The sequence below is a fragment of the Panulirus ornatus genome, chromosome 13 (genome assembly GCF_036320965.1).
Source record: "Panulirus ornatus isolate Po-2019 chromosome 13, ASM3632096v1, whole genome shotgun sequence".
In the NCBI taxonomy this organism is placed as follows: domain Eukaryota; kingdom Metazoa; phylum Arthropoda; class Malacostraca; order Decapoda; family Palinuridae; genus Panulirus; species Panulirus ornatus.
Window position 1 is genome coordinate 58,946,260 of NC_092236.1, and position 22,736 is coordinate 58,968,995.

The window sequence follows — 22,736 nt, forward strand, 5'->3', positions numbered from 1 at the left end:
TTTTTTTGCTTTGTCGCTGTCTCCCGCGTTTGCGAGGTAGCGCAAGGAAACAGACGAAAGAAATGGCCCAACCCACCCCCATACACATGTATATACATACGTCCACACACGCAAATATACATACCTACACAGCTTTCCATGGTTTACCCCAGACGCTTCACATGCCTTGATTCAATCCACTGTTTTAGTCGTTTATTCATATGTATTTGTACATGATAGGGTCATAAAATTGATTTGTGGTAATTTCGTTGTTATCATCTTATGAAATACGTTTAGATATTTTTTCTGTTGAGTATAATTGAGGAAGTTATGTCTTAAAGCTTTAGTAATTACATATTTTCTATCAACTGCCTGCATGGGAAACACCTCACTTGCCTCTTTCCCTCCACACACACACGCTATCACACCCTTCTCCCACACACTCCAATAGCCCCCCTTCCACCACATTACCACACACTCCACCACACCTTCCCTTCACAGACATGCCAGTTAACCTTTCCTCCACCAGTCAACCGACCTACCTTCCCTCCACAACCGTACTGATCGAGCCTCCCTCCATAGCCTTCCTGACTAACCTTCCCTCCACAGCCGTACCGGTTAGCCCACACAAAACAGCCGTACGCCCCTTCCACAGCCGTCCCGTCTGCCTCTCCCGTCACCCACTGTTAACGCGATACCAAAGCGTCAAACCCCCTCCCGCCCTGGTCACTTCCGGAGCTGCATTGTGGTCACGCCCTTGGTAACGACCGTCACCCAACGCAGTCCTCTGTGTTAGTAGGGAAGAGAGAACTGTCCCTCCCCCGTCACACTCAGTTCCACTTATATATGAGGGGTGCTGCCCGCCCTTGTATGTACGTGGATGTTCCTGAATAGTAGTGTTTCAGGGGGATCTGAAGCGCCGCAGGTAGTGAACGGGGGTGAATCTCATGGTGGGAGTGGGTGAGGGGTTTGGTGATAAATAAGACGCCCCACAAGAAGGTTGAACTAACGGGATGATTCTCAGGGGTGAACGTAGACATTTCTTAAGGGATTTAGCTTACGGGGAGATTCTTAGGGGGTGTATTTAGCTTCTCAGGGGTTGTATGTACGGGTTGGTTCTCAGAAGTTATTATATATTGACGCTTTTCAGGGGTTGAAGATACGGAGTGATTCTTAGGGGTGAATGTAGATGTTTCTCAGACGATTCTGTGGGGAAAAACTTAAGGGAATGATGCTAAAGGGATGTATGCAAGCTATTCACATGGGTCACATATACGGAGGAGGGGAGGGAGGTGATTCTTGGAGGAAGCACACCATGGATGTTTTTCAAAGACATTATTTCGTAGGAAGTGTTAAGGGGTGATTTTAAAGTGTTCAACACAATGTTGACAATTCTCTTTAAATGATCTGTATATCTGCTAACTTTTACCACACTGATCTGTGAGTTTCTGAAATCTTCCACTATCACAAACAGCCTTGAAAGAACCCAGTGATCTGTTACTGTTTGAATTCTTCTGTATCCCTTGGAATTTTTATGATCGTATTCATGATGAACGGAATATTGACTTCAGACGCTGCAGGTGTGGGTTGAGGGTAATAATGTATGATGTATCCAGTAGATGTTTCTTACCGCAACATCATGAAGCCTAAGTTAGAATGCGATTCTTCTCCACAAATGTACACTCAGGAACACAGTGGAACACATGTTCACAAATACACCTGACATGCGATAATAGACTGGTGGCATGGATGTGTATTACACACTTATACGGTTTTTTATTTCATTTATTTACACGCGCGTGTAAAACTCCTCGCCCGTACAGCACCTATCAGTGTGTGTTATTGCACGAACAATCAAATAATATACTTGGCAGATCTACATAACCAAATTCTTAAATGGGCCTTACACACACACACACACACACACACACACACACACACACAACACACATACACATACGGCCTTACAGAGAGAGAGAGAGAGAGAGAGAGAGAGAGAGAGAGAGAGAGAGAGAGAGAGAGAGTAAGGTACTCCACCAGTTTTAATCCACCACACTTTAACCTATTGTACTCTCTCATTCGTCGGCCAGGGCATCAGAGGGCTATGACGCTACACAAGGAGTTCTAAATGGAAGAATCTCATTGGTTGCATTCCATGGATTGATGACGGCATATGCGTATCCGAAGAGTGAAGGCCTCCTATTGGTCCTCGCTTGCCCTTGTAATCATGACGTCACGGGCCGGGTGACGTGGAGTTAACTTGTGAACTTGATCTTAGTATCATTTTGTCAGTGGTGCAAGCAACACTAACGTCCCATCACGAGACCTTCTTTGGGTTCCATGGCATCGTTATCAATCGTCTGACATTAATAATGTGTCCTTGTGACATTGGTGAACATTTTGTGCTCATACATAACACAAAAATATTATATATATATATATATATATATATATATATATATATATATATATATATATATATATATATATATATATATATATATCAAGGAAAGTTTTCAGTGCCTCATTGAAACACTTTAGAATAGTGATTTTTAGTGATCAAAATTTAGAAGGATTAACGTGAACGCAGTCTGACTTACAATAGAACCAGAAAGCTATACTAACGAAAAAAAAGAAACAAAAAATGTTTTGTGAAATGCGTAGTTTCGCTTGACGAGAAATTGGCAACTCTTGTCACAATCCTCATGGAAGTTGTATTAGAAACAAGGTGAAATATTCTGAGCCTAACAACCAATATATATATATATATATATATATATATATATATATATATATATATATATATATATATATATATATATATATATATTTTTTTATACTTTGTCGCTGTCTCCCGCGTTTGCGAGGTAGCGCAAGGAAACAGACGAAAGAAATGGCCCACCCCCCCCCCCCCATACACATGTATATACATACGTCCACACACGCAAATATACATACCTACACAGCTTTCCATGGTTTACCCCAGACGCTTCACATGCCTTGATTCAATCCACTGACAGCACGTCAACCCCGGTATACCACATCGCTCCAATTCACTCTATTCCTTGCCCTCCATTCACCCTCCTGCATGTTCAGGCCCCGATCACACAAAATCTTTTTCACTCCATCTTTCCACCTCCAATTTGGTCTCCCTCTTCTCATATATATATATATATATATATATATATATATATATATATATATATATATATATATATATATATATATATATATGGGAACTTCAGTGAAGGGCGCTAATGGGGAGGTGATAACAAGTAGTGGTGATGTGAGAAGGAGATGGAGTGAGTATTTTGAAGGTTTGTTGAATGTGTTTGATGATAGAGTGGCAGATATAGGGTGTCTTGGTCGAGGTGGTGTGCAAAGTGAGAGGGTTAGGGAAAATGATTTGGTAAACAGAGAAGACGTAGTAAAAGCTTTGCGGAAGATGAAAGCCGGCAAGGCAGCAGGTTTGGATGGTATTGCAGTGGAATTTATTAAAAAAAGGGGGTGACTGTATTGTTGACTGGTTGGTAAGGTTATTTAATGTATGTATGACTCATGGTGAGGTGCCTGAGGATTGGCGGAATGCGTGCATAGTGCCATTGTACAAAGGCAAAGGGGATAAGAGTGAGTGCTCAAATTACAGAGGTATAAGTTTGTTGAGTATTCCTGGTAAATTATATGGGAGGGTATTGATTGAGAGGGTGAAGGCATGTACACAGCATCAGATTGGGGAAGAGCAGTGTGGTTTCAGAAGTGGGAGAGGATGTGTGGATCAGGTGTTTGCTTTGAAGAATGTATGTGAGAAATACTTAGAAAAGCAAATGGATTTGTATGTAGCATTTATGGATCTGGAGAAGGCATATGATAGAGTTGATAGAGATGCTCTGTGGAAGGTATTAAGAATATATGGTGTGGGAGGCAAGTTGTTAGAAGCAGTGAAAAGTTTTTATCGAGGATGTAAGGCATGTGTACGTGTAGGAAGAGAGGAAAGTGATTGGTTCTCAGTGAATGTAGGCTTGCGGCAGGGGTGTATGATGTCTCCATGGTTGTTTAATTTGTTTATGGATGGGGTTGTTAGGGAGGTGAATGCAAGAGTTTTGGAAAGAAGGGCAAGTATGAAGTCTGTTGTGGATGAGAGAGCGTGGGAAGTGAGTCAGTTGTTGTTCGCTGATGATACAGCGCTGGTGGCTGATTCATGTGAGAAACTGCAGAAGCTGGTGACTGAGTTTGGTAAAGTGTGTGAAAGAAGAAAGTTAAGAGTAAATGTGAATAAGAGCAAGGTTATTAGGTACAGTAGGGTTGAGGGTCAAGTCAATTGGGAGGTAAGTTTGAATGAAGAAAAACTGGAGGAAGTAAAGTGTTTTAGATATATGGGAGTGGATCTGGCAGCAGATGGAACCATGGAAGCGGAAGTGAATCATAGGGTGGGGGAGGGGGCGAAAATCCTGGGAGCATTGAAGAATGTGTGGAAATCGAGAACATTATCTCGGAAAGCAAAAATAGGTATGTTTGAAGGAATAGTGGTTCCAACAATGTTGTATGGTTGCGAGGCGTGGGCTATGGATAGAGTTGTGCGCAGGAGGGTGGATGTGCTGGAAATGAGACGTTTGAGGACAATGTGTGGTGTGAGGTGGTTTGATCGAGAAAGTAATGTAAGTGTAAGAGAGATGTGTGGAAATAAAAAGAGCGTGGTTAAGAGAGCAGAAGAGGGTGTTTTGAAATGGTTTGGGCACATGGAGAGAATGAGTGAGGAAAGATTGACCAAGAGGATATATGTGTCGGAGGTGGAGGGAACGAGGAGAAGTGGGAGACCAAATTGGAGGTGGAAAGATGGAGTGAAAAAGATTTTGAGTGATCGGGGCCTGAACATGCAGGAGGGTGAAAGGCGGGCAAGGAATAGAGTGAATTGGATCGATGTGGTATACCGGGGTTGACGTGCTGTCAGTGGATTGAATTAGGGCATGTGAAGCGTCTGGGGTAAACCATGGAAAGTTGTGTGGGGCCTGGATGTGGAAAGGGAGCTGTGGTTTCGGGCATTATTGCATGACAGCTGGAGACTGAGTGTGAACGAATGGGGCCTTTGTTATCCTTTCCTAGCGCTACCTCGCACACATGAGGGGGGAGGGGGATGGTATTCCATGTGTGGCGAGGTGGCGATGGGAATGAATAAAGGCAGGCAGTGTGAATTGTGTGCATGGGTATATATGTATGTGTCTATGTGTGTATATATATGTGTACATTGAGATGTATGGGTGCGTATGTTTGCGTGTGTGGACGTGTGTGTATATACATGTGTATGGGGGTGGGTTGGGCCATTTCTTTCTTCTGTTTCCTTGCGCTACCTTGCAAATGCGGGAGACAGCGACAAAGCAAAATAAATAAATAAATAAATATATATATATATATATATATATATATATATATATATATATATATATATATATATATATATATATATACTATATTATATATATATATATATATATATATATATATATATATATATATATATATATATATATATATATATATTGTAAAATAACATCTATACCCAGATTTTCATTAAAATCTTCAGAAGTTGTAAATCTGAGCAAAATATTTTGCAAGTCTATAGCCTTGGATTTTTCTTGATTTTTTTCAAAAAACGGAATTTCGTGAGAATTTCAGGATAGATCCTTTTTGGTATGCTGAATACGAATCTGAGGTCGAAACCCAAAAATTCCTGTAATTACTTGAGTAATTAGCATAATTTTATTATACTTAATCTTAGGAGTAATTAAAGGCATTAATAATGCAAAATGCGGTCATTCGAATCAAAATCCTGAATCAGCATGTAAAATAACATCTATACCCAGATTTTCATTAAAATCTTAAGAAGTTGAAAATCTGAGCAAAATATTTTACAAGGCCTTGGATTTTTCGTGATTTTTTTCAAAAAATGGATTTTCTTGAGAATTTCAGAATAGATGCTTTTAGGTATGCTGAATACAAATCTGAGGTCGAAACCCATAAATTCCTGTAATTAGTCGAGTAATTAGCATAATGATTTTATTATACTTAATCTTAGGATTAATTACAGTCTTTAATAAAGCGAAATGCGGTCATTTGAATCAAAATCCTGAATCAACATGTAAAATAACATCTATACCCAGATTTTCATTAAACTCTTAAGAAGTTGAAAATCTGAGCAAAATATTTTGCAAGGCTATAGCCTTGGATTTTTCTTGATTTTTTTCAAAAAATAGATTTTCCTGAGAATTTCAGGATAGATGCTCTTAGGTATGCTGAATACGAATCTGAGGTCGAAGCCCAAAAATTCCTGTAATTAGTTGAGTAATTAGCATAATTTTATACTTAATCTTAGGAGTAATTAAAGGCATTAATAATGCGAAATGCAGTCACTTGAAAAAAAAAATCCTGAATCAGGATGTGAAATAACATCTATACCCAGATTTTCATTAAAATCTTAAGAAGTTAAAAATCTGGGCGGAATATTTTAGATTTTTCTTGATTTTTTTCAAAAATAGATTTTCCTGAGAATTTCAGTATAGATGCTCTTAGGTATGCTGAATACGAATCTGAGGTCGAAACCCAAAAATTCCTGTAATTAGTTGAGTAATTAGCATAATAATTTTATCATACTTAATCTTAGGAGTAATTAAAGGCATTAATAGTGCGAAATGCAGCCATTTGAATAAAAATCCTGAATCAACATGTAAAATACCATCAATACCCAGATTTTCATTAAAATCTTAAGAAGTTAAAAATCTGAGCAAAATATTTTTCCTGATTTTTTTCAAAAAATGGATTTTCTTGAGAATATCAGAATAGATGCTTTTAGGTATGCCGAATACGAATCTGAGTTCGAAACCCAAAAATTCCTGTAATTAGTCGAGTAATTAGCATACTAATTCTATTATACCTAATCTTAGTATTAGTTACAGTCATTAATAAAGCGAAATGCGGTCATTTGAATCAAAATCCTGAATCAACATGTAAAATAACATCTATACCCAGATTTTCATTAAAATCATAAGTTGAAAATCTGAGCAAAATATTTTTTTATTTTTTTCAAAAAATGTATTTTCCTGAAAATTTCAGGATATGTGGCCTTACGTATGCTGAATACGAATCTGAGGTCGAAACCCAAAAATTCCTGCAACTAGTCGAGTAATTAGCATAATAATTTTATAATCCTTAATCTTAGGAGTAATTAAAGGCATTAATAAAGCGAAATGCGGTCATTTGAGTCAAAATCCTGAATCACCATGTAAAATAACATCTATACCCAGATTTTCATTAAAATCATAAGAAGTTGAAAATCTGAGCAAAATATTTTGCCAGGCCAGGATTTTTCTTTATTTTTTTCAAGAAATGGATTTTCCTGAGAATTTCAGGATAAATGCGCTTAGCTATGCTGAATACGAATCTGAGGTCGAAACCCAAAAATTCCTGTAATTAGTTGAGTAAGTAGCATAATAATTTTATACTTAATCTTAGGAGTAATTAGAGGCATTAATAATGCGAAATGCATTCATTTGAATAAAAATCTTGAATCAGCATGTAAAATAACATCTATACCCAGATTTTCATTAAAATCATAAGAAGTTGAAAATCTGAGCAAAATATTTTGCAAGGCCTTGGATTTTTCTGATTTTTTTTTTCAGAAAATGGATTTTCCTGAAAATTTCAGGATAGATGCTCTTAGGTATGCTGAATACGAATCTGAGGTCAAAACCCAAAAATTCCTGTCATTAGTCGAGTAATTAGCATTATAATTTTATCATACTTAATCTTAGGAGTAATTAAAGGCATCAATAATGCGAAATGCAGTGACTTGAAAAAAAAAAAATCCTGAACCAGGATGTAAAATAACATCTATACCCTGATTTTCATTAAAATCTTAAGAAGTTAAAAATCTGAGCAAAATATTTTGCAAGGCTATAGCCTTGGATTTTTCTTGATTTTTTTTTTATAAAAAAATTTATTTTCCAAAGAATTTCAGGATAGATGCTCTTACGTATACTGAATACGAATCTGAGGTCGAAACCCAAAAATTTCTGTAATTAGTCGATTAATTAGCATAATGATTTTATTATACTTAATCTTAGGAGTAATTAAAGGCGTTAATAATGCAAAATACGGTCATTTGATTCAAAATCCTGAATCAGCATATAAAATAACATCTATACCCAGATTTTCATTAAAATCTTAAGAAGTTGAAAATCTGAGCAAAATATTTTTCTTGATTTTTTTCAAATAATGGATTATCTTGAGAATTTCTGAATAGATGCTTTTAGGTATAATGAATATGAATCTGAGGTCGAAACCCAAAAATTCCTGTAATTAGTTGAGTAATTAGCATAATAATTTTATACTTAATCTTAGGAGTAATTAGAGGCATTAATAATGCGAAATGCATTCATTTGAATAAAAATCCTGAATCAGCATGTAAAATAACATCTATACCCAGATTTTCATTAAAATCAAAAGAAGTTGAAAATCTGAGCAAAATATTTTGCAAGGCTATAGCCTTGGATTTTTCTTGATTTTTTTCAAAAAATGGATTTTGCTGAGAATTTCTGGATAGATGTTCTTAGGTATGCTGAATACGAATCTGAGGTCGAAACCCAAAAATTTCTCTAATTAGTTGAGTAATTAGCATAATAATTTTATACTTAATCTTAGGAGTAATTAGAGGCATTAATGATGCGAAATGCATTCATTTGAATAAAAATCCTGAATCAGCTCGTAAAATAACATTTATACCCAGATTTTCATTAAAATCATAAGAAGTTGAAAATCTGAGCAAAATATTTTGCAAGGCTATAGCGTTGGATTTTTCTTGATTTTTTTTTTTCAGAAAATGGATTTTCACGAAAATTTCAGGATAGATGCTCTTAGTTATGCTGAATACGAATCTGAGGTCGAAACCCAAAAATTCCTGTAATTAGTCGAGTAATTAGCATAATAATTTTATCATACTTAATCTTAGGAGTAATTAAAGGCATTAATAATGCGAAATGTAGTCACTTGAAAAAAAATCCTGAATCAGGATGTAAAATAACATCTATACCCAGAATTTCATTAAAATCTTAAGAAGTTAAAGATCTGAGCAAAATTTTGGATTTTTCTTGATTTTTTTCAAAAAAATTGATTTTCCTGAAAATTTCAGGATAGATGCTCTTAGGTATGCTGAATACGAATCTGAGGTCGAAACCCAAAAATTCCTGTAATTATTCGATTAATTAGCATAATGATTTTATTATACTTAATCTTAGGAGTAATTAAAGGCATTAATAATGCGAAATGCGGTCATTTGATTCAAAATCCTGAATCAGCATATAAAATAACATCTATACCCAGATTTTCATTAAAATCTGAAGAAGTTGAAAATCTGAGCAAAATATTTTTCTTGATTTTTTTCAAATAATGGATTTTCTTGAGAATTTCCTAATAGATGCTTTTAGGTATGCTGAATATGAATCTGAGGTCGAAACCCAAAAATTCCTGTAATTAGTTGAGTAATTAGCATAATAATTTTATCATACTTAATCTTAGGAGTAATTATAGGCATTAATAATGCGAAACGCATTCATTTGAATAAAAATCCTGAATCAGCATGTAAAATAACATCTATACCCAGATTTTCATTAAAATCATAAGAAGTTGAAAATTTGAGCAAAATATTTTGCAAGGCTATAGCCTTGGATTTTTCTTGATTTTTTTCAAAAAATGATTTTCCTGAGAATTTCAGGATAGATGCTTTTAGGTATGCTGAATACGAATCTGAGGTTGAAACCCAAAAATTCCTGTAATTAATTGAGTAATTAGCATAATTTTATCATACTTAATCTTTGGAGTAATTAGAGGCATTAATAATGCGAAATGCATTCATTTGAATAAAAATCCTGAATCAGCATGTAAAATAACATCTATACCCAGATTTTCATTAAAATCATAAGAAGTTGAAAATCTGAGCAAAATAATTTGCCAGGCTATTGCCTTGGATTTTTCTTGATTTTTTTTCAGAAAATGGATTTTCCTGAAAATTTCAGTATAGATGCTCTTAGTTATGCTGAATACGAATCTGAGGTCGAAACCCAAAAATTCCTGTAATTAGTTGAGTAATTAGCATAATAATTTTATTCATACTTAATCTTAGGAGTAATTATAGGCGTTAATAATGCGAAACGCATTCATTTGAATAAAAATCCTGAATCAGCATGTAAAATAACATATACAGATTTTCATTAAATCATAAAATTGAAAATCTGAGCAAAATATTTTCGCTTACCAAGATTTTCTTGATTTTCAAAAATGATTTTTGAGAATTTCAAATAATCTTTTAGTATGCTGAATAAATCTGAGGTCGAAACCCAAATTCCTGAATTAGTTGATAATTAGCATAATAATTTATAATCTTAGAGAATTAAAGCATAATAATGAAAAGCATTCATTTGAATAAAAACCTGAATACATGTAAAATAAATTAACAGATTTTCATTAAAATCTAGAAGTTAAATCTGGCAAAATTTCAGTATATATTTTGATTTTTCAAAAAGATTCTAATTAGAAGTTTATGCTAATGAATGAGCAAACAAAATTCTAATATCGAATAGCATAAATTTTCACTAATCTTAAGTAAATTAGCAATATTGAAAAAAACCTGATGATTAAAAATACAATTATAATCTTAGATGAATACGACAGGTCGAAACAAAAATCTGATATCGAATACATAATATTTTATACTTACTTAGAGAAAGGCTTAATACAATACGTATTATCAATCGATCAAATAAACATTATACAGATTCATAACTAAATTAATCAGCAAATTTTTGATTTTCAAATATTCTGAAATTCCAATTTTGTATGATAATCTGGAACCAAAATCTAATTTTGATAGAAATACTATCTTAGATATTAAGATTAATATGCGAACATCATTTGAAAAATCTGAATCGCAGAAATAATAACCTTTTCATTAACATAAGATAATGAATATTCAACTATTTCTGTTTTTCAAATATTCTGAATTCGATAGCTTGTATCTATAATCGGTCGAAACCAAATCTAATTAGTTAATTAGCTAATAATTTAATTTATAAGCTAATAGCAATGCTCATTTGAAAAACATACTGTAAACACTACAGATTTTATAAATCATAAGTAAAATCTAGCAAATTTTTCTTTTTTTCAAAGATTCTGAATTCAATATCTTAGTGTGAATACATTAGTCGAAACCAATTCTAATTGATACATAAAATTTTTATATAGAATAGCATAATAGCGAATGTCATGAAAAATCCGAATCGATAATAACTCTAACGATTATAAAATCTAAGATAATAGCAATTGGTTTTGATTTTTCAAAATATTCTGAATTCGATAGTGACTGAACGATAGCAACAAATCTATACGATAAATATATTTATACTAATAGGAGTATAGTATAAGCAAGTATAAATCCTGATCGTAAACATTTGATACTGAGTCGAACAATCGTAATAGGATAATAGATATTTTATAATTAGATAATAAGATTATAAGAACTCATTTGATAAACCATACATTAATAATTACAATTTCATTAATAGATAAAATTGGCAAATATTTTGATTTTTTCAAAGATTTTCTGGATTCAATCTTTATGGAATAATAGTGAACCAAAATCCGTAATAGTAGTATTAGCATAATTTATACTATAGTTAAGCATTAACAATTCTGAATAAATCCACATGTAATATCTTACATTTATAAAATCAAGAAGTTAAAATAGAAATTTGATTTCTTGTTTTTCAAAATGATTTCTGAATTCGGATATCTGTATGTATACGATCTGGGTCGAAACCCAAAAATTTCTGTAATTAGTCGATTATTAGCATAATGATTTATATACTTAATCTTAGAGTAATAAAGGCATTAATAATGCGAAATACGGTCATTTGATTCAAAATCCTGAATCAGCATATAAATAACATCTATACCAGATTTTCATTAAATCTTAAGAAGTTGAAAATCTGAGCAAAATATTTTTCTTGATTTTTTTCAAAAATGGATTTTCTTGAGAATTTCCTAACAGATGCTTTTAGGTATGCTGAATATGAATCTGAGGTCGAAACCCAAAAATTCCTGTAATTAGTTGAGTAATTAGCATAATAATTTTATTATACTTAATCTTAGGAGTAATTATAGGCATTAATAATGCGAAACGCATTCATTTGAATAAAAATCCTGAATCAGCATGTAAAATAACATCTATACCCAGATTTTCATTAAAATCATAAGAAGTTGAAAATCTGAGCAAAATATTTTGCAAGGCTATAGCCTTGGATTTTTCTTGATTTTTTTCAAAAAATAGATTTTCCTGAAAATTTCAGGATAGATGCTTTTAGGTATGCTAAATACGAATCTGAGGTCGAAACCCAAAAATTCCTGTAATTAGTTAAATAATTAGCGTAATAATTTTATCATACTTAATCTTAGGAGTAATTAAAGGCATTAATAAAGCGAAATGCGGTCATTTGAATCAAAATCCTGATTCAACATGTAAAATAACATCTATACCCAGATTTTCATTAGAATCATAAGAAGTTGAAAATCTCAGCAAAATATTTTGCCAGGCCAGGATTTTTCTTTATTTTTTCAAGAAATGGATTTTCCTGAGAATTTCAGGATAAATGCTCTTAGGTATGCTGAATACGAATCTGAGGTCGAAACCCCAAAATTCCTTTAATTAGTTGAGTAATTAGCATAATAATTTTATCATACTTAATCTTAGGAGTATTTAGAGGCATTAATAATGCGAAATGCATTCATTTGAATAAAAATCCTGAATCAGCATGTAAAATAACATCTATACCCAGATTTTCATTAAAATCATAAGAAGTTGAAAATTAGAGCAAAATATTTTGCAAGGCTATAGCCTAGGATTTTTCTTGATTTTTTTCAAAAAATTGATTTTCCTGAGATTTTCAGGATAGATGCTCATAGGTATGCTGAATACGAATCTGAGGTCGAAACCCAAAAATTTCTGTAATTAGTCGATTAATTAGCATAATGATTTTATTATACTTAATCTTAGGAGTAATTAAAGGCATTAATAATGCGAAATACGGTCATTTGATTCAAAATCCTGAATCAGCATATAAAATAACATCTATACCCAGATTTTCATTAAAATCTTAAGAAGTTGAAAATCTGAGCAAAATATTTTTCTTGATTTTTTTCAAAAAATGGATTTTCTTGAGAATTTCCTAACAGATGCTTTTAGGTATGCTGAATATGAATCTGAGGTAGAAACCCAAAAATTCCTGTAATTAGTTGAGTAATTAGCATAATAATTTTATTATACTTAATCTTAGGAGTAATTATAGGCATTAATAATGCGAAACGCATTCATTTGAATTAAAATCCTGAATCAGCATGTAAAATAACATCTATATCCAGATTTTCATTAAAATCATAAGAAGTTGAAAATTTGAGCAAAATATTTTGCAAGGCTATAGCCTTGGATTTTTCTTGATTTTTTTTCAAAAAATGGATTTTCCTGAGAATTTCATGATAGATGCTTTTAGGTATGCTGAATACGAATCTGAGGTCGAAACCCAAAAATTCCTGTAATTAATTGAGTAATTAACATAATAATTTTATCATACTTAATCTTTGGAGTAATTAGAGGCATTAATAATGCGAAACGCATTCATTTGAATAAAAATCCTGAATCAGCATGTAAAATAACATCTATACCCAGATTTTCATTAAAATCATAAGAAGTTGAAAATCTGAGCAAAATAATTTGCCAGGCTATAGCATAGGATTTTTCTTGATTTTTTTTCAGAAAATGGATTTTCCTGAAAATATCAGGATAGATGCTCTTAGTTATGCTGAATACGAATCTGAGGTCGAAACCCAAAAATTCCTGTAATTAGTCGAGTAATTAGCATAATAATTTTATACTTAATCTTAGGAGTAATTAAAGGCATTAATAATGCGAAATACAGTCATTTGAATAAAAATCCTGAATCAGCATGTAAAATAACATCTATACACAGAGTTTCATTAAAATCATAAGAAGTTAAAAGTCTGAGCAAAATATTTTGCCAGGGTATAGCCTTGGATTTTTCTTGATTTTTTTTTTTATAGAAAATTGATTTTCCTAAGAATTTCAGGATAGATGCTCTTAGGTATGCTGAATACGAATCTGAGGTCGAAACCCAAAAATTTCTGTAATTAGTCGATTAATTAGCATAATGATTTTATTATACTTAATCTTAGGAGTGATTAAAGGCGTTAATAATACAAAATACGGTCATTTGATTCAAAATCCTGAATCAGCATATAAAATAACATCTATACCCAGATTTTCATTAAAATCTTAAGAAGTTGAAAATCTGAGCAAAATATTTTTCTTGATTTTTTTCAAAAAGTGGATTTTCTTGAGAATTTCAGAATAGATGCTTTTAGGTATGCTGAATATGAATCTGAGGTCGAAACCCAAAAATTCCTGTAATTAGTTGAGTAATTAGCATAATAATTTTATCATACTTAATCTTAGGAGTAATTAGAGGCATTAATAATGCGAAATGCATTCATTTGAATAAAAATCCTGAATCAGCATGTAAAATAACATCTATACCCAGATTTTCATTAAAATCATAAGAAGTTGAAAATCTGAGCAAAATATTTTGCAAGGCTATAGCCTTGGATTTTTCTTGATTTTTTTCAAAAAATGGATTTTCCTGAGAATTTCTGGATAGATGCTCTTAGGTATGCTGAATACGAATCTGAGGTCGAAACCCAAAAATTCCTGTAATTAGTTGAGTAATTAGCATAATAATTTTATACTTAATCTTAGGAGTAATTAGAGGCATTAATAATGCGAAATGCATTCATTTGAATAAAAATCCTGAATCAGCATGTAAAATAACATCTATACCCAGATTTTCATTAAAATCATAAGAAGTTGAAAATCTGAGCAAAATATTTTGGATTTTTCTTGATTTTTTTTTCAGAAAATGGATTTTCCTGAAAATTTCAGGATAGATGCTCTTAGGTATGCTGAATACGAATCTGAGGTCGAAACCCAAAAATTCCTGTAATTAGTCGAGTAATTAGCATAATAATTTTATCATACTTAATCTTAGGAGTAATCAAAGGCATTAATAATGCGAAATGTAGTCACTTGAAAAAAAAATCCTGAATCAGGATGTAAAATAACATCTATACCCAGAATTTCATTAAAATCTTAAGAAGTTAAAGATCTGAGCAAAATTTTGGATTTTTCTTGATTTTTCTCAAAAAAATTATTTTCCTGAAATTTCAGGATAGATGCGCTTAGGTATGCTGAATACGAATCTGAGGTCGAAACCCAAAAATTCCTCTAATTACTCGATTAATTAGCATAATGATTTTATTATACTTAATCTTAGGAGTAATTAAAGACATTAATAATGCGAAATACGGTCATTTGATTCAAAATCCTGAATCAGCATATAAAATAACATCTATACCCAGATTTTCATTAAAATCTTAAGAAGTTGAAAATCTGAGCAAAATATTTTTCTTGATTTTTTTCATAAAATTGATTTTCTTGAGAATTTCCTAATAGATGCTTTTAGGTATGCTGAATAAGAATCTGAGGTCGAAACCCAAAAATTCCTGTAATTAGTTGAGTAATTAGCATAATAATTTTATCATACTTAATCTTAGGAGTAATTAGAGGCATTAATAATGCGAAACGCATTCATTTGAATAAAAATCCTGAATCAGCATGTAAAATAACATCTATACCCAGATTTTCATTAAAATCATAAGAAGTTGAAAATCTGAGCAAAATATTTTGCAAGGCTATAGCCTTGGATTTTTCTTGATTTTTTTCAAAAAATAGATTTTGCTGAGAATTTCAGAATAGATGCTTTTAGCTATGCTGAATATGAATCTGAGGTCGAAACCCAAAAATTCCTGTAATTAGTTGAGTAATTAGCATAATAATTTTATCATAATCTTAGGAGTAATTAGAAGCATTAATAATGCAAAATGCATTCATTTGAATAAAAATCCTGAATCAGCATGTAAAATAACATCTATACCGAGATTTTCATTAAAATCATAAGAAGTTCAAAATCTGAGCAAAATATTTTGCAAGGGTATAGCCTTGGATTTTTCTTGATTTTTTTTCAGAAAATGGATTTTCCTGAAAATTTCAGGATAGATGCTCTTAGTTATGCTGAATACGAATCTGAGGTCGAAACCCAAAAATTCCTGTAATTAGTCGAGTAATTAGCATAATAATTTTTTCATACTTAATCTTAGGAGTAATTAAAGGCATTAATAATGCGAAATGTAGTCACTTGAAAAAAAAATCCTGAATCATGGATGTAAAATAACCTCTATACCCAGAGTTTCATTAAAATCATAAGAAGTTAAAGATCTGAGCAAAATATTTTGCAGGGTATAGCCTTGGATTTTTCTTGATTTTTTTCAAAAAAATTGATTTTCCTGAGAATTTCAGGATAGATGCTCTTAGGTATGCTGAATACGAATCTGAGGTCGAAACCCAAAAATTCCTGTAATTACTCGAATAATTAGCATAATGATTTTATTATACTTAATCTTAGGAGTAATTAAAGGCATTAATAATGCGAAATACGGTCATTTGATTCAAAATCCTGAATCAGCATATAAAATAACATCTATACCCAGATTTTCATTAAAATCTTAAGAAGTTGAAAATCTGAGCAAAATATTTTTCTTGATTTTTTTCAAATAGTGGATTATCTTGAGAATTTCAGATTAGATGCTTTTATGTGTGCTGAATATGAATCTGAGGTCGAAACCCAAAAATTCCTGTAATTAGTTGAGTAATTAGCATAATAATTTTATCATACTTAATCTTAGGAGTAATTAGAGGCATTAATAATGCGAAATGCATTCATTTGAATAAAAATCCTGAATCAGCATGTAAAATAACATCTATACCCAGATTTTCATTAAAATCATAAGAAGTTGAAAATCTGAGCAAAATATTTTGCAAGGCTATAGCCTTGGATTTTTCTTGATTTTTTTCAAAAAATGGATTTTGCTGAGAATTTCTGGATAGATGCTCTTAGGTATGCTGAATACGAATCTGAGGTCGAAACCCAAAAATTTCTCTAATTAGTTGAGTAATTAGCATAATAATTTTATACTTACTCTTAGGGGTAATTAGAGGCATTAATAATGCGAAATGCATTCATTTGAATAAAAATCCTGAATCAGCATGTAAAATAAGATCTATACCCAGATTTTCATTAAAATCACAAGAAGTTGAAAATCTGAGCAAAATATTTTGGATTTTTCTTGATTTTTTTTTCAGAAAATGGATTTTCCTGAAAATTTCAGGATAGATGCTCTTAGTTATGCTGAATACGAATCTGAGGTCGAAACCCAAAAATTCCTGTAATTAGTCGAGTAATTAGCATAATAATTTTATCATACTTAATCTTAGGAGTAATCAAAGGCATTAATAATGCGAAATGTAGTCACTTGAAAAAAAAAAATCCTGAATCAGGATGTAAAATAACATCTATACCCAGAATTTCATTAAAATCTTAAGAAGTTAAAGATCTGAGCAAAATTTTGGATTTTTCTTGATTTTTCTCAAAAAAATTAATTTTCCTGAAAATTTCAGAATAGATGCGCTTAGGTATGCTGAATACGAATCTGAGGTCGAAACCCAAAAATTCCTCTAATTACTCGATTAATTAGCATAATGATTTTATTATACTTAATCTTAGGAGTAATTAAAGACATTAATAATGCGAAATACGGTCATTTGATTCAAAATCCTGAATCAGCATATAAAATAACATCTATATCCAGATTTTCATTAAAATCTTAAGAAGTTGAAAATCTGAGCAAAATATTTTTCTTGATTTTTTTCATAAAATTGATTTTCTTGAGAATTTCCTAATAGATGCTTTTAGGTATGCTGAATAAGAATCTGAGGTCGAAACCCAAAAATTCCTGTAATTAGTTGAGTAATTAGCATAATAATTTTATCATACTTAATCTTAGGAGTAATTAGAGGCATTAATAATGCGAAACGCATTCATTTGAATAAAAATCCTGAATCAGCATGTAAAATAACATCTATACCCAGATTTTCATTAAAATCATAAGAAGTTGAAAATCTGAGCAAAATATTTTGCAAGGCTATAGCCTTGGATTTTTCTTGATTTTTTTCAAAAAATAGATTTTGCTGAGAATTTCAGAATAGATGCTTTTAGCTATGCTGAATATGAATCTGAGGTCGAAACCCAAAAATTCCTGTAATTATTTGAGTAATTAGCATAATAATTTTATCATAATCTTAGGAGTAATTAGAAGCATTAATAATGCAAAATGCATTCATTTGAATAAAAATCCTGAATCAGCATGTAAAACAACATCTATACCGAGATTTTCATTAAAATCATAAGAAGTTCAAAATCTGAGCCTTGGAGTTTTCTTGATTTTTTTTCAGAAAATGGATTTTCCTGAAAATTTCAGGATAGATGCTCTTAGTTATGCTGAATACGAATCTGAGGTCGAAACCCAAAAATTCCTGTAATTAGTCGAGTAATTAGCATAATAATTTTATCATACTTAATCTTAGGAGTAATTAAAGGCATTAATAATGCGAAATGCAATCATTTGAATCAAAATCCTGAATCGGCATGTAAAATAACATCTATACCCAGATTTTCATTAAAATCTTAAGAAGTTAAAAATCTGAGCAAAATATTTTGCCTTGGCTTATTCTTGATTTTTTTCAAAAAATGGATTTTCCTGAAAATCTCAGGATAGATGCTTTTAGGTATGCTGAATACGAATCTGAGGTCGATACCCAAAAGTTCCTGTAATTAGTCGAGTAATTAGCATAAAAATTTTATCATACTTAATCTTAGGAGTAATTAAAGGCATTAATAATGCGAAATACGGTCATTTGAATCAAAATCCTGAATCAGCATGTAAAATAACATCTATACCCAGATTTTCATTAAAATCTTAAGAAGTTGAAAATCTGAGCAAAATATTTTGCAAGGATTTTTCTTGATTTTTTTCAAAAAATGGATTTTGATGAGAATTTCAGAATAGATGCTTTTAGGTATGCTGAATACGAATCTGAGGTCGAAACCCAAAAATTCCTGTAATTAGTCGAGTAATTAGCATACTTTTATTATACTTAATCTTAGGAGCAATTAAAGGCATTAATAATGCGAAATGCGGTCATTTGAATCAAAATCCTGAATCAGCATGTAAAATAGCATCTATACCCAGATTTTCATTAAAATCTGAAGAAGTTGAAAATCTGAGCAAAATATTGGATTTTTCTTGATTTTTTTCAAAAAATGGATTTTCTTGAGAATTTCAGAATAGATGCTTTTAGGTATGCTGAATACGAATCTGAGGTCGAAACCCAAAAATTCCTGTAATTAGTCGAGTAATAAGCATACTAATTTCATTATACTTAATCTTAGGAGTAATTACAGGCTTTAATAAAGCGAAATGCGGTCATTTGAATCAAAATCCTGAATCAACATGTATATATATATATATATATATATATACGAAATTCAGTGCAAAAAAAGTCGGTTTGGTGTCGTACGAATAAAAATGCGAGGAACGCGTTGTTACTTACACCACAAGAATTATGCGGATCCTCGTGTGCCTATAAGATTATTTCATATTTCTTAGTTCTTAAGCTGTGTTCAAAGTGTAAAGTTTCCTCAGATGTGAAATGTAGCCAGGGGTATAATGAGGTCGGGGTAAAATTTGCTTAAGGGGGTTGGATTATTGTCAGGGGTAATTTAATAACGGGTTCAATTTTGATCAGGAGACGAATGTTTTGTCAGGTGTAAGACGAGGTAAAAGCATGTCAAGAATGAATTGAGTTTGGGGGTAAACTTTAGTCGTCTCGCGACACCTTTTCTCAGGGCATGTTTGGGTGAAATGTAGCAGGGGTGAGACAGTGTCAGGTGAAAATCTAGGTAATGGGTTAAGCTGGCCTGTGAGGACAAAGTTTTAAACGCAGTAGCATTAATGACAAAAATATTCGGAACAGTAACACCAACACCACCACAGAATAAAAGCAACAACAAAATCGAGGAGGGGGGTAAGTGGCCAGTGTAACAGCCGTGTAACAGCAGGTGTAGCAACAGTTGCAGGAAGAGTGGCGTTACCCTCGGAAGCCTTAAAAGCTCCAGAAGTAGCTGAGATTATGATGACATGAATGAAATAGACAGAAACAAGAAGGAAACCTGTCAGTTCGAGCGTGGAGAACTAACCTTGGCGCGCCAATTTGAGCGGCTAATTTTCCAATGACAGGATGATTTCAGTTGCAGTGTGTGATAGCAGTATTCGGATGCGGAATGACCTAGTCGGAGAGGCCCTTTGATGGTTACCGTCCTTAGTGTTGATTTTTTCAGTGACAGAAGACCAAATCTGTGGAGGCTGAATTCGTATTTCGATTTCGTCGCTGATAAGTCAAAGTGGTTAATGTATTATAAGTGCCATGCAGAAATGTCGGCTTATAGTGGATTAGCATTTCACACTGTAATGCAGCTTTACCTAATTGATAATTTGAATGTTGAATCTACTCCCATTTTTTTTATTCGTACATTTAGCTGCCTAATTCATATCTTGATATAAATCTCGAATTTAAGTTAGCTTTCGGATACTATGGAACTATACTAATTATACGTAAGTTTTGTGTTAGTTACAAGTGTTTTTATTTCTATAAGCGTCTTAATAAGCGGACCAACAAGGATCTCATAACGGTGGGCGGGTCCAGCTTTGCGTAAAAAACCGTGATCATGGAGGACGACCATAGCAGCACGAATGACTCTTTTCCTGGGAGCATGGCAAGCAGGATCACTAGGAGGAGCAGTGAGAGGAGCAGTGAGAGCAGCAGGGTGAGCAGGAGAGGCAGCAGCACCAGCACTACTAGCAGCGTCGTCAACATAGATGACCTGTCTCTACTTTCCGAGTCCTTCCCAGCTAGGCTGTGGCATCGATGGATAGGTCTTGTACGTCCTTTGATTGTTTACCCTCTGTATTCTGACTTCTAGTACGTCACTTAATTGTTCACTCTTTACACGCTCACCTCTAGTACATCCTTGATTGTTCACTGTCTACTGTACACACTTCTAGTACGTTCTTTGTTCACTGTCTGTATATCCACCCCAACTTTGGCTTTGAACTGTTTGGTCTATATTTTTTTTCACCTCTCTTAGTCCTTTAATTGTCTACTTCTCTGTATGTTTACCTCTATTTTGTCCTTTCTTTACTATTTATAGATTCGCCTCTTAAAGTCCTTTAATTATTTACTGTCTACATTCTCACCACTAGTTCATCCTTTAACTGTTTACTGTCTATATGCTGACTTCCAGTCCTGTTTACCTACCTCAGTAGTTTTGTTCGTTCATCTGAGTTCATTTCACTAGTCTGAATCACAGTCTTTTTAGTCTATTTTTTCCTGTACTTATTAGAGGTATCTTTTGAGATGGATTTGTTTGTTTATCGACTGATTTGTCTGTCGATTATAGCATAAACCTATGTCTATATTCTTGTATATCACCATGTCTATATCTTTTTACATATATATATATATATATATATATATATATATATATATATATATATATATCTACCTACGTATTATTTTTAAAGTGTAATCATAGGAGCCCTTTTATGAGGCTCCTTGTAGCTTCGAGGCTGCGTTCCATTCGAGAGCAGGGTAAGGTAGGGTTCTTTCGGGTAAGAATACCCTCGACAACGCTGCGCTCTTTTTCCTCCTTTTGATGGTGATAAGAATCAACCCCCCCCCCCCCCCACCTCCTTTTTGATACTGATAAAGCGTAGCTAAAATGCCGAGCTCTCGCTCACGGTGGCACCGCTTATATTCGGAGTCCGCTAATGCCTTTGCCTTCTTACCTTTATACTCATATCTTTTCTTACCTATTTATGATTTGTACTCCCTGTATTTTTCCCGTTACTAACTCCCCTCGCATATAGCGGAGCTAATACGTCTGTTCTCGTTTAGCACTTATGTCTAATCGGAAATAAATATCCTTTTTGATTTGCGATGAGCCACGTATATAGTGAGAGCGTGTATAGTCTGAGAATTATCTGAAGCAAAGATAATTCTGTTGGTTTGTTCAAAGTTGACGATGATTCATGTCTTAATGCCCTTGATAGTCGACAAGTAACCAACCAACCTCGTGATAACGTTCCCAAATACTCAGATATTTCGAGTTTTTTTTTTTTTTTTTTTTTGCTTTTCGTCCGCAGGTTCGTATCACCTAAGGTGGTGAAAGATTTTAAGTCGTACATCGAAAAAAGAAAAAAGTCCACCCAAGTATTGGATATGAGGCATTACTTAAAACGTTAAAACTAGTAATTTATGGGACCAGAATATTAGAAAAGAAGTACTTCAGTGTACTCTGTATAATGAGGCTAAGTTAATGGTGCTCTGATAGTAAGTGCTTTACCCAATTAATATTTTTACATTCGTACGTTTTCATCGTCCAAACTCCATCCTAAATATTTACTTAGTTTCTCATCAACAGAATTGTACCAGACAAAAATTTAATTTTGTCATTAATTAAACGGTGCGTGCGGTATGTGACTTGTTCATCTAATGTAGTCGACGTGTGTGTTTACGGATGCCCTGCCATTTGCACCGGAAGTCTGCGTACACGTGTTCATTTAGCTGTAAATACATA

General features: G+C 32.8%; 1 protein-coding gene across 6 annotated transcripts in view; it reads left to right on the top strand.

The window, feature by feature from the left end:
• The window catches only part of Bili (FERM domain-containing protein 8 Bili), a 44,513-nt gene that overhangs the window by 4,424 nt on the left and 17,353 nt on the right, over positions 1-22,736 (top strand). Inside the window, exons 1-2 of one of the 6 annotated variants that reach the window (XM_071669028.1) lie at positions 2,261-2,370; positions 20,754-21,038. The exons of 1 other annotated variant lie outside the window; for it this stretch is intronic. In XM_071669028.1, coding sequence (XP_071525129.1) covers positions 20,826-21,038 — 213 coding nt within the window. In that variant the 5' untranslated portion in view covers positions 2,261-2,370; positions 20,754-20,825. Of the gene's footprint in view, positions 1-2,260; positions 2,371-2,539; positions 2,708-19,042; positions 21,039-22,736 lie in introns of those variants that run through there. 4 more of the 6 variants (XM_071669031.1, XM_071669032.1, XM_071669030.1 and 1 more) reach the window with 4 other exon arrangements.